This window comes from Scophthalmus maximus, chromosome 12, assembly GCF_022379125.1.
Source record: "Scophthalmus maximus strain ysfricsl-2021 chromosome 12, ASM2237912v1, whole genome shotgun sequence".
NCBI classification, from domain to species: Eukaryota; Metazoa; Chordata; class Actinopteri; order Pleuronectiformes; family Scophthalmidae; genus Scophthalmus; species Scophthalmus maximus.
In genome coordinates, this window is record NC_061526.1 from 15,167,346 (window position 1) to 15,180,040 (window position 12,695).

Sequence of the window (12,695 nt, forward strand, 5' to 3'; positions counted from 1 at the left end):
AACTCAATTATGTTTGCATGTGAGCGGATCAGACTTTGGAAGCGCTGCCAGCTTTTTCTTTTTCCACTTGCTTTCTGCATTTAAAAACACCTAGCTGTGTCTTATACCGTCATTGTGTGGCTTTAGGAGCCGGCGGTGGTTCAGATTAGCTTCATATTTGTGTAGGCAAATGTCATGCCTACCCGGTCCGTGTGTACTTTCTGCATATATCCTTCAACATTTAGAGTCCAAAGGTTCTAGAAAATGTCCCACAGCAGTGTTGTGCGTCGACTGGCGGGTAGAGAAGCCGCGCCATCGTGTCTTTGAAGCACTATCCTCCCGCTGCGCTAATTTAGTAACCCTGCGATAAACCCCCCTAATCCCAAACCAGTATTTCTTTTTCTTTTCCAACAGGGTTGCACAACCACACGTCTTATGCAACAGGCAGAATCATCCAGTCAATTCTGGAGCAATCGCGAGGAAGGGGACGATGAGGCTGCTTGATGCCGAACACATTTGGTTTAAATGGCTGATGTCATTTAACACATCATTTCAGATGGATATATGGAATATTTAAGACATATGTGACATTCATTTTAGCTGGTGTCTGAATTGGACTAATTCCTTTATTTTTCTGAGGACCTTCCACTCGCTACGCCTGATTTGGAAGCTTGACCCTATCCAAAACCTATGCTTGACGTTAAAGGAAATGGAGAGCCACCTGCAGTACATACTTTTTTTTATGGTGTAGGTCTGTGATAAACGGTCACCCACAACGGGTTTGAGGAGATAACCTTTTTTTTTTGATGCCTTTGGCACCTTGCAATCTAAAATGCCTGCCTCTTGCATCACTGATCCAAGTGTGGCCAGAGGGAGCAGCCACATAGGAAGCAGAGCATAGTGATCTAGTTCAAGCTTATAAAATGTGATTCCTGTTATAGGCTGTAGCAACAGAAAAACCCAGAATGCAGCAATGAGCAGTTATGTAAGAGAAATCGTTTTGTGTTTCTTCTTTTTGAAATGTACCTATTCCTCCCAGCAACACTCAGCACACACACTGGAATACACAGGGAACACTCTTGCACACTTCAACTTCCCATTCCTCAGCAGTAGATGGCGCACTTGTAACAGTCGTCCTCCCTCCTCCCTCCTCCCTCCGGCCTGGTCCTGCTCAGCGCAGTCTGCCAACTGTGGCCCTCATGTGGCCCTAAATTATTCAGTGGGCCCTGCTGTGATGGAGCAGAGATAAAGAGGAGGACGCGGGGTCAGTCTGATCAGATCTGATCGGAGCTCCCGGGCCGGCTCCTGCTGCCTGCCCAACTCCTCAGGTTTCATTCCACAGAGCCATGCGGACCACCTGACAGAGAGAGTTATTACTGGTATCATGGAAGTCAGTGTAGTGTAGGATAATGTAAGATAATAGAGAAGACAGGAGTATAGCAGACGGAGTGCAGCTCCCGTAGGCGCGACGCAAACACGTTTCATCACTGTGGCAACAAATCCTGCCATCATTTTTCACTTATATGAAGCTCCTTACTCCATATGTGCACCTTGTGTCAGTCACCTGAAGGAGGGGATGAATAGCTTCAGTCGCCATAACAACTATACCTGCCCAATGGGCTGCTGAAACCTGACCCTCTCGTCTAACCTTTCGCTCCGCCCCGCTTACAATAACTTTCTTGGCAATACCCAGTGACAGCAGCTCGTGACGGACTGGGCACATGATGTGTCGTTTCCAGGCCCTGACATGGCATCAAACCTTTAAAAAAAACACATAACATCAATGACCTGAGAGCACCTAACTTACCCATACTAAGAAATATTGATTCAAAAAAAAAAAAGGGGTGGGGGGATTCCATGCCTTGGAGTGTTATAATTCACTTGCATCTCCCCTCCCAGTTTGAGCAAAAATTTGTGGCCTTTCTTTAAACTCTCCCCAGCTCTTTCATCCTCCTTCACCTAAGTGCATCTCCCCTAATCTGTCCCATGTGGCTCAAGACAAAATTCCTACGGACAAACATTAAAGCGAGGGGTGCTGCGCGTAGTTGGCTTACCTCGGAATGCCAGGCCAAAGGGCTCCGTCTTAAAGTGAGATGAGCCGCAGAAAAAAATGTAAATAATGTGTGTGTGTGTGTGTGTGTGTGTGTGGGAGGGGGGAGTTTAGTGTAAGACTCAGCTGTGACTTCAGAGACGTGGAAGTAGGATGAATAGACTGTTGAGCAGGAAACTATATGACAAATGAGTATCTTCTTTCACGTTTAAACAAATTTAAACTACATTTTCATTTTGTCGTCATCATAATATTGAACTGTCAAATCTTCTACATTTCACATGAGGAGAGAGGAGCAGTTCTGTACACAGAAGTTATGCAAATATAAAAGAAGTCATCTCATACAAAGGTATTTCTTGCTGAGGGGCTGGTGGGCACCATAATGTTGGATCAAAAACCGCATTATTTATGAGCGATATTCTATAAGTCGTTGAGTCAATTCTGCCAGAAAATAGTTCAGTCCTAACCTAAGCTGATAAATGTTGACAAGGTATTTATGTATCCAAGGTTTCCTGCAGAACTGTGTGTGTGTGTGTGTGTGTGTGTGTGTGTGCGCGCGCACTCAGATCAAAGTTAGGCAAACCATCAGGACCAGCAGTGACTATTGTTCTCGGAGTCAGACACTCCTGCACCTACAACCTCCCGCAAACCTTTGATACACAACAACATGCAGACTTATACACTGTAGGTCCATTCAGTTGTCTGATTCTCTGCCAGGCACTGATCACGTGGCACACGATGGACGGAGTCAGGAAGACCGCTCTCTCCCTACGCATTACCTTGTATGGACACGTCTCCATGGCAAACACAGTCCATCAGGATGAACCCCTGTTTGACACACATGATAACCCAACTCTGAAGTAATTGCATAACAATTTCTGTGACCTGAAAGTTTTGACGTAACCGTATCTTAAGTTTCATCTTGCGACTCGTCCCTTCCATCTGAGGACACACAAAAAGACCAGGACACGCGGGTTTTAAAAAGTCATCATGGCGTCTTTAATTTTACAGTCACAATCATCTTTTTTCTTTCCAGTGTCTTAAAACCATAAAAAATAAATATACATTATGTTACAAAACATTTCCAGTGTCTCGGATCAATAGAACAACAAGGACAAGTTCATCGGCAGCATGGACAGCGCGAGGGCAAAACACTGAGGGTGTACAGTTTGTAAAGTACTAAGGCGTTCAGTGGTAAACCGGACTTTTGAGTCGTCTTATAAAAGCTGCAAAAAAGTATCAGAGGTGGTGTTGTTTTCACTTTGAATTCAGATTCAGAAATCCAGTAAAGAAAAAAGATTTGTTTTCGTATAAAGGGGTAAATTTACATCAATTCTGTATTTTAAAAAAATGCTAAAAAAATTAAATCCATCTTCTAATTATGTGCTTTACATTTTTTACCATTTAGGAATGAAACTGAGCTCAAAGTGAACCGACCCCACTGCACATTTACTGTATTTCATGACTTTGGTAAGCAGGAACATGTGTGTGTTGCGTTGAACAAACCGGCAGGACGGACCCTGGAAGAAAAGGCTTCAGGTTCATAGTGCTCCAACTGAAAAACTCCCTCCACACACATGTATGTGTATATGTGTGTTACATCACCTGAAATCCATGTCCGGGCAAATACAGTAAATGTGTGGGTGAGTGTGTGTGTGTGTCCTGGATTGAGGCCTGAAGGCACGCAGGTAATTGTTCTCGGTCGATTAAACCAGCATATCAAGTGATTTTCACAATAGGAAAACATTCCCCGATGCAACGCATTTTTTTAAGTGTAGAAACTTGTCCTCGCTACAGCGGAAATACAAAATAGATCATTTCTTCTTCACCTTTAACCATATCTACACATTAATTACACTCTAAACGCACTGGATCAAGAGGCTGGGGACGCCTTTCTTTGAGTTCAGAAGAAGAAGAGGAGGAAGAAGAAGAAAATAGCACTTGGTGTGTGATGGCTTCATTCGGCATCGCCGGCTTGGAAGTGTCCGTGAGAAGAACTCTCTGAGGGGAGCGCTGTGGTCGACCGTGAAATCCGCTCGGACTACAAAAGAGACTGTACCGGCTCGTGTGGTTTACGCACAGTGATTACACGTCTGACATTCTCCACGAGAAAGAAGAAAAGTTCCCAAAGTATTGTCCGGCTTTTGCCCCTTCGCAGACCCCCCTCACAACAATGATCCTTTTGGAGGGCTTGCAATGCATTCTGGGGGGGAATTATTCCATCTTGCGACTCTCCGTCCCCATTTACTTTAGTGGTTTTGGCACACGTGGTTCCATTTCATTCTCTCTTATGGTACGGTCCCGACAAAGTATTCCCTTTATTATTTTTCATATCTTTTCAATATCTCTGCTTCTTCTCTTGTCCCAGGCAAGTCTTTAAGTCTGCGATTAATACTGCTCTCCGGAGAGGGGGGGGGGGGACGACACACGGGAGGAGGGACAGATGGACAGATAAGGCCTGAGGAACAACCTTTTTTTTTTTCCTCATTTCACCCTGTCCTCAGTAACTCCTCAATCTACTTTCTTCTCCCATCTGATTCCCCTCTCTTGGCTTTCTCCTCCAACCAGCAGGTTTCCCCCCCGCTCGCTCCTTCTTTCACAAGGGCAGGCTGGTCTGGGTTTTCAGATCGAAGTCTCGTTACTGCCACTGTTGACAGAAGAAAAGGGTGGGGGGGGGGGATAAAGATTAAACCGTGCAGTGTAAACATGAACACAGGGATGTAGGAAGTAGGAAGTAGGGTAAAACACTTATAAACTTCTTATATACGATTTCTTAAGAGGCTGCTGACATTTCACCAATTTCCCAGGTAATTTTTCGCCTGAAAAAAATGTGGATGTTTTTATTAGGCTAAAGAATGGTGTCAACTCATCGTCATGGTTACATACCAGCAGTCTCTGAAAGACTTACTTACTCTGAGTCAGACTCGTGGCCACCGTTGACCGTCCCTGACTTCAAGTGCATGGCCACCCCACCGTTGGTCTCCCGGTAGCCGCCAGCCGCCGGCGGCGGGCCGCCGGGGATCTGCGGCCGCGCCGCGATGGGCGGCTTGATGAGGGAGCTGTTGTCGTGGTTGCCGCTGGGGCGACCGCCCTCGTTGGAGGCCAGCGAGGGCGGCCGGGACGACGGGGTCATGATGTTGACGGAGGGAGGCAGCGGGGACGAGGCGGTGGTGTTGTTGTTGTAGGGGGGAGGGGAGGTGATGGTGGGCGGGTTGTAGTCGCTCAGCTTCTCCCTCAGGCGGTTCTTCATGTTCTTGTCGGTCAGCGGAGGAGGGTAGGTGATCTTGTTCTTTAAGATGCCTTAAAGTCGGACAAGAGTTCCAGTGTGAATCAAATCATATTATTTAATTGATTTGATTTATTACCATTCACGTTCTTTTCTCGTACCTTTTTTTCTCTGCTCTGGGTGATGGTTGCTGTTGCAGTTGGGTTGGCCAGGGGCCGCTGCGTCTTTCGCATTGCTGAGTGTCTGCTGGTCCCTCTCCTGGTCCGACTCCCTCTCTCCAGTGTGGTTCAGCTTGTTCTCTGCGTGCAGCTCCACGTTGACCTTGGTCTCCACCCTCAGTCTCTGGGCCCCTCCGGGGTCCTCGCTGTCACTGGCTGTGGTGGCGTCTGCCGGCCAGTAAGGCTTCATGTGATTGGACACTGAATCCACTGATAGGAAGGGGGGAAACAAGACATGGTTTAAGCAGCTCTGTAGGAGAAGTAGTGTTATATAGATGTTCTATAGCCATACTTGTAGTCCAGTTTTTTCGTAGTTTTTTTTGTTGCAGATTTCAAAATGTCTTTATTTTAGAATTGTGTGTGACAGCTCATCACTTGTGCTGTATGAAGTATTCAGACACTTAACTTCAATCAAAGTAAGAATACAACACTGCTAAAAATGGCCCATTACATGTACAAGACAGATGTACAGTAAGTGAAAGAACAAATGTTCTATCAGAAAAGTGTATTGAAAGTATTTTAATTGAAAGTACTAATAATGCAAAAAAAAGACCCCTAGACCCCATAGAGTTAAAGAGGTCTTTAACTCTATGAAAAGACAACATTCTTTTAAAGTTCATTATATTCACAGTGTGTGTTGCAGACAAATATTAAAGTAGTGGTGCAAACATATGCAATTTTTCTTCGTGTGGAGTAGAATTATAAAGAAGTTAATGGAGACATTAAAGTACAGCTGACTCATATTGGTGCTGTACTTTAAGGCTTCTAGGCTTGGTCGGACCCCACATCTACCTTTAGGTGTGCTGTGAACGGGCTGCCTCTCGTTGTTCCATTTGGGCTTGACGTCGATGTCATCGTCCTCGCTGTCGGAGGAGTGGGAGGAGGCGTAGGAGGAGCTGTGTTCGTCCGCTGACAGCTCACTGTCTGAGTCAGAGTCTGGGGGGGGGAGCGAGGACGGGAAGTTAGTTGAGACTCAGAGACTTATTATCCCAGTACAAACGTGTGGGAAAATCCAAGGTAAAACTCACCGTCTCCCTTGGTGCCGTTTCTGTGGAACAGAGGTCCATCCAGGTCTGTGCGTCCTTTAGCTGTTCCCGAGGAGACACTGGGCTTCTGGCCTGTCTCCTCCCTTTCGTGGATAAAGACAGACACAGCAGGCAGGAAGGGAAAGGAAGGACAGGGAGGTGGGAAAGATACGGGAGTGGAAAAAGTAGAGATTGAGATTAGCGGGATAAAGACCTGGAAGTGCGGCGTGGCAGACTATTAATTCAAGCCCCGACTTGAGTTATGAGACAACTTTTGAATAATCACACATCTCTTATTACAAAACATTTGTCTCTTTTGATGGCGTCAGTAAAGACGGGAACAAATAATAAAAATTTGGTTTACTTGCATCAGGTGAACGTCATCAAACTGCCTGCTTGATCATAGACAGGAAAAAACAAAAACATCTAACATTGATGGATACATGGATTCAAATCATTTGACCTGCATCATCATCTGTTTTAATCTATTTATATTTAATATATTAAGCTTCCCTAATTTGATGTTTCATTTATTTCAAACAGGTCAGAAAGGTTCCTCAGCCCCCCTTCTCTCCTCCTGCAGCTGTTTATCCCAGGCTGGATTGAGATGTTGGCTGGAGGGGAAAAAATGCTACCGGAGACTCTGACTTGTCTGATGGCTGTTCTGAGAGAAGCTTCTGGGAAGATATCTAAATGCTGAATTAGACTCTCCCACTTCCAACAGGTACAGTCCCATCTCCCTTCCTTTCCCCAGTCTCCTGCTCCTCTCTTCTACAGTATCTCTTCTCACATTTTCCCTCGCTCTAACCACGTGTGTCTCACGAAGGCAGCACGCCACATTGCTCGCCCCCCGGGCGGTTTCGCTCTCATTGACCCCAGTGTCAGTTCGCGTTACCCAGATGACAGCTTTACGAGTTGAGGCGCACAGTCAGACCTAAACCTGATTCTGTAAAAAACTCCTTGAAACACCAGGTACATGTAACACCACTCCGCTGCGATGAAAACATGACTGTGATACTCTGACAGCATCGGTGAGATTAGCCTGAGATGAAAAGCGCCCGTATCCTGGGAGCGACACATCTCAAAATGTCTGCTTTATCCGTCCTGTTGCTCTAGTGCTCGATGCTAATTGAGAGAGTAAGAGAGGGATGAATATTTATGGATGCTAATAAAAAATCTATTTGATTTTTGGCAAATATAACCTATGTTTCAATTAAAAAAGTAAAAGGGTCGTCCTTTTACTTTTTGCTACAACATATTTTATAATAAATGTAACACCAGTCTATAGCTGCATGACATATTACATTTTTGATGTATTGCACTGATGGTATGAGTTTACAATTTGAAACATTTGAAACTATACAAAATAGATTTTGCAGATATTGAGTAGATCTAATAATAATATATTGCTAGTAGTAAAGCGCTGGCTTGGGACAGTAGACACAATGCTTCATCAGGTACATTTATAGCTCTGGGTAAAACTGCATTATCTTTGGTCAGACTGACCTAACTGGGACTAATGCAACACACACTTTTTGTTTGTTGGAATTGTTAGGAGTTAATAGTTACAGTAAGAAAGAAATACTGATGTATTTATGCTAAAGATGCTTAAATAATGTACTTAATTATAGATTTTATACATGAAAAACTACATCTGAGAAACAACATACAGTATATGCCTGGTTACAGTCTCAAATCACAGACCATGCTCTTATATAGATTAGCACTTAGAGATTGTTTTTAGCAATGAAATGTATATATGAAATATAAATGAAATTTATTATTATTATTATTAATATATTAAAAAAATATATAATTTAGACCAATTTCTTTTTGCAGAGCTGCCAAACTCTCATATGCCAAAATACTAATGAAGCAGTTGACACTATGCTGTGTACTGAATATACATGACAGTTTGGTTTCAACATCTTAAACACTTTCTTACTTTTCCCTAAATTTAAAAACAAGTTGTTATAATGAAAACAATCAAGCACTCAAGACTTTGCATGAGGAAAACAAATTACTTTTATAATTTTAGCAAGGTGCACCGAGCTAAGGTGTACGTAGCTTAAACTATACCTGACTAAGATTACCTGAAACATTAACAATTAAAACGTTAACATTACGCAAATGTATGCACAATAGTTCACTGCACTCTGACAGTTTGATCTAATTTGACCATTCTTGCATACATTCTTTAGTCTGCATGTGATGAAACGTTCACTTCAACAACACAATGCATAACATAACAACATTACAGTGTGGATGAACCGTGTGGATGCATCTACAGTAAGTATGGTGCTCCTTTGTTTGGGTGTCTCCTTTGCCTGAGTTAATATGTTTAAGTCCGTGTGGCGTTTTGCAACAAGGCCGTGCATCATGCGCTGGCAAAGATCAGCTTGGTCTTTCATGCATGCACAAGTACTGCAAAGTGCAGGTGTCATGTGGCAGCATTCATGTATGGAAGCAAAGAAAGCAACACCCTAAAACATGTAGAGAAACTCAGCAACTTAATTCATCCCCAGCTTTAGATAAGGCTTGGAATACGGACAGGTGTGTGTTTGTGTTTGTGTGTAAATTAGGGGCTTGAGGTGTGTAGTATGTGTGAGACATCTGATGCATCAGCGAACATGCAGGGAGGGTGACAAGAAAGGAAGACAATAGAGAAAAATTAAACCGGTCCAGACAAACGCACACATGCGCAGATATACACACACACACACACACACACACACACACACACTTGTCGTGCAGCAGTCTAGTAAAAGCAGCCATGCAGTCAGTGAGCATGTTGTACCTGAGTGTGTAAGCCAGGTAGCTGCTGCGGCTCTTAGCTGACCTGAGCGTACTGTCCAGGGAGACAGTGGACTCTCCGATGCCCGAGCGGTACAGCGGCCCGTCTTCTGTGTACGTGTTGTTGCAGTTGAGGGAACGCTGAGAATGGAGGAATAAGTTTGAGCTTGTTTTTTTGAACCGGCAGCATCACAACAAATTGAACTTGCACGTGTTTGTTCACTCACTGTGAGCAAAGACGCCCTCGTGGTGCTGGACTCGTCCGGTACGCTCTTCTTTCCTGTCAAGACGTTCTTGAGGTTGTTCCTCACCTCTTTGTTGAAGACCACGTGGAAGAAGAAGATGAAGACTCCCTGTGATGAAAGCGAAAGGAGATAACATGTTTCAGATGCCAAATGCCATGTTTGGCAAAGTTTAAAAGAATGAGTTTATGAGCGTGTGTTTCAATAACAAAAAATGTGAGCAGATTCTCTATGAAGAGGTCTTAAGAGGTTACTGCGTAAACACTGTGTTACCTGAAGGCAACTGAAGAGTGCGAAAAGGTAGTGGAAAGTCATCACGTTGCTGTTCACTGCCATCAGACCGAGCATCCAGGTAGCGCTGATGAGCAGCAAGAGGAGGAAGGCCATTCGAAGTGCAGGGCTGCCGGGGGAAACATGCACAGATGATGAGATCCTGAGACTCAACGCAGATGAATACTTAACATTCTGCTGCTTTTTCAAACAAAACGTAAGATAGACATCGGGATGTTGTGTGTTGTATGTGACAGCGAAACGTACATAGCTCCCGACTTCTCCATAGCCTTCTGCCTGCGACCACAGGAGGCCTTTGCAGAGAGGATGAAGATCACTATGTTCACCTACAGGGCGGGTAAGGAAAGTTAGTCTGTTTCATTCAGTGGTGATTTCATACACACAGTGCAAATATCTGAAGTGTCTGTCATCTATGTGCTTATATTTCATTCATTAACATACCAGGACGACGACAAAGATGGGTCCTGCGAAGCTCCAGATGAGTGTGTCATGGACGGAAAGCCAACAGAAATCTGGGTTCCCGTATCCCTGAGGGTCAAGACCTACTGCCAGACCTAAAAACACGCACACACACAGACACAGACACAGAGTATTAATATTTGGCTTTTATGACTTGTTTTTCTCTGTTCCACAATGGCTCTTCTTCCCTTGTCACTGTACTATTGCTTCCTTGCAGTTTTTGGCGAGTAGGTGCCAGAAAGCAAGCAGACACCCAAATACCTTTTTTTTTTTAAAACTTAATCTGCATTAAATTACAAAACGTGACAATTCCTGGATAATCCCAAATTTTTCCTCCAATTCAAATGCTCGCACTGTCATCTTCACCATGTATCTCTACATGTGTCCCATGTGGATCTCTGCATGTTTAGCTCTGCATCTCTCTCAATTCAAATCCCAATCAAGTAAACTCCTGTGGTATCCAATACGAGCAAAGTCTGTCAGTACATCGCAATCCATTAATCAAAAGGGTTACGCAAGTAAAATGTGTAGTGGATAACGGAGGACTGATTGTAGATATGAGACAACACAATCTACAGTTTTTTCTTATATTAGAAATAGGGAAAAATTTGTGTCCCTTTCCTCTTATTGAAACATACTGTGTTTCGCCTGTGATATGTCTGTCTCTCTTGTTGAATAGTTTTCCCACGAGGATTACAGAGGTCTGAGCGTGTGTGTGTGGGTGCGTGTGCCTCACCAGTGATGATAGCCGGGATGCCCCAGCCTATGGCGTAGTAGAACCTCATGTGGCCATGGTTGATGTTGCGTAGCTCAGTCAACATGCGGTAGATGTGCAGCCCTTCGACGAACATCCAGGCAAAGGTGCACATGTAGAAGTAATGGAGGAGGATGGCGATCACTGTGCACACAAACTGTTGGGAGATGAGACGGAGAGAGAGGCGGAAATCTGTAAGTACGAGTCCACATTTGGATTTAAAGAAAGATGCAAGACGGGGCACTTATGTAATGCAGTAATGATTCAACCTATTCCCACATTCCTATACCTCCTTTCTTCCCTCTTTCCAAAGTCTTTTGCAGTAATAGAGGAATGCAGTATGTCAGGGAATGTCCCAGCAGTTGAGATAAAGTGTGTGAGTGTGTGTGTATGTGTGTGTGTGTGTGGGTGTGTGTGTGTGTGTGTGTGAGTGTGTGAGAGAGAGAGAGAGAGAGAGAGAGAGAGAGAGAGAGAGAAAGAGATTGCATGTACATTGTTAATTTTATTTTTGTTGTTGTATTCACACTTGCTTTGGCAATTTAAACTTCCGTTTCCAATGCCAATAAAGCTGCTTTAAATTTGAATTGAATTGAGACAGAGAGAGAGAGAGAGATAGATAGATAGATAGATAGATAGATAGATAGATAGATAGATAGATAGATAAAGAGAGAGAGAGAGAGAGAGAGAGGGAGAGAAACTACCTTGACAGGGTTATAAATCAAACTACAGATGGCCCTGGGAACACACTGACAGCATTCCACAGCTCTGACACACATACACACACACACACACACACACACACACACCCTTAATGACTGGATGGAGGACATGCACGTACACTGCACACAAACGCACTCGTGAATTCAGAGAAGTAAAATAAAGACATAACAAAACTGCCCTGAAGTCTTGGCTGCTATGAATTCACAGAGGTGCAGGTAACGCAGCATGTGGTTAGTCAGTGTGTAACTTCCCCCGCATCCCAGTCAAAACACTGTGAGTCAGAACAATTGTACAAGAAAAAAGACAAGACTCCCGCAACTTATCCGAAACCCTGTAAACATAGTTTGCTCCTAATCTTTCATCCTGGTTTGGGGGTCAGACTCGGTCGCTAATCGTCAGGGTCGGCACAGATTGTTAGAGGGAACAGTCAAATCTGAATGTTACTGTATCAGAGGAGGACGCCTGCTTCATCAGAACCTCCCCTAGTTACATTTCATGATCTTTGTTTTCTTAATTAATTCTTAAGAATATTTTCAAATATGAGGACCTGCAGATTCATCCAAATGTGGAAGGGATGTTGAGATGTTATGCTGATCTTGCTCCAGGGCACATGAGTTTATTTCAATGGACAAGTTATTGTTATTGATCCTCGCTCTTTCCTTTGATTTTCAGAGCACTCTGAATGGGAAGAATCTGAATCCTGAATAGTTGCATGTGATCTTGTTTGTAATTTTATGTCTCTTGACGTATGAGCTAAGCAAAACACATCGAAGTAGCAACACTGAAATATTGTGTGCGATATAAGGTTGTTCAATCTGATCTGACTCGACTTCAATCTCAGATTTCTCCGGTGTGATGGTCCGAGCCAAAGCTTACATCTGGCAGACGGCTGTGGGGGGGTCGGCAGCTACTACCCACCACGGTGTTACGGGACTCAC

General features: G+C 43.9%; 1 protein-coding gene across 4 annotated transcripts in view; it reads right to left on the minus strand.

Annotated features, from left to right (window-relative positions):
* Positions 1 to 3,004: 3,004 nt before the first annotated feature.
* The window catches only part of celsr1a (cadherin EGF LAG seven-pass G-type receptor 1a), a 79,654-nt gene continuing 69,963 nt past the window's right edge, over positions 3,005 to 12,695 (minus strand). For 2 of the 4 annotated variants that reach the window (XM_035611850.2, XM_047336324.1), the window contains 11 exons: positions 11,020 to 11,194; positions 10,266 to 10,378; positions 10,071 to 10,150; positions 9,807 to 9,933; positions 9,519 to 9,644; positions 9,296 to 9,432; positions 6,502 to 6,602; positions 6,266 to 6,409; positions 5,417 to 5,683; positions 4,942 to 5,329; positions 3,005 to 4,676 (listed from right to left, as the gene is read on the minus strand). In XM_035611850.2, the coding sequence (XP_035467743.2) occupies positions 4,652 to 4,676; positions 4,942 to 5,329; positions 5,417 to 5,683; positions 6,266 to 6,409; positions 6,502 to 6,602; positions 9,296 to 9,432; positions 9,519 to 9,644; positions 9,807 to 9,933; positions 10,071 to 10,150; positions 10,266 to 10,378; positions 11,020 to 11,194 (1,683 nt within the window). In that variant the 3' untranslated portion in view covers positions 3,005 to 4,651. Of the gene's footprint in view, positions 4,677 to 4,937; positions 5,330 to 5,416; positions 5,684 to 6,265; positions 6,410 to 6,501; positions 6,603 to 9,295; positions 9,433 to 9,518; positions 9,645 to 9,806; positions 9,934 to 10,070; positions 10,151 to 10,265; positions 10,379 to 11,019; positions 11,195 to 12,695 lie in introns of all 4 variants that reach the window. The other 2 variants (XM_047336326.1, XM_047336325.1) reach the window with 2 other exon arrangements.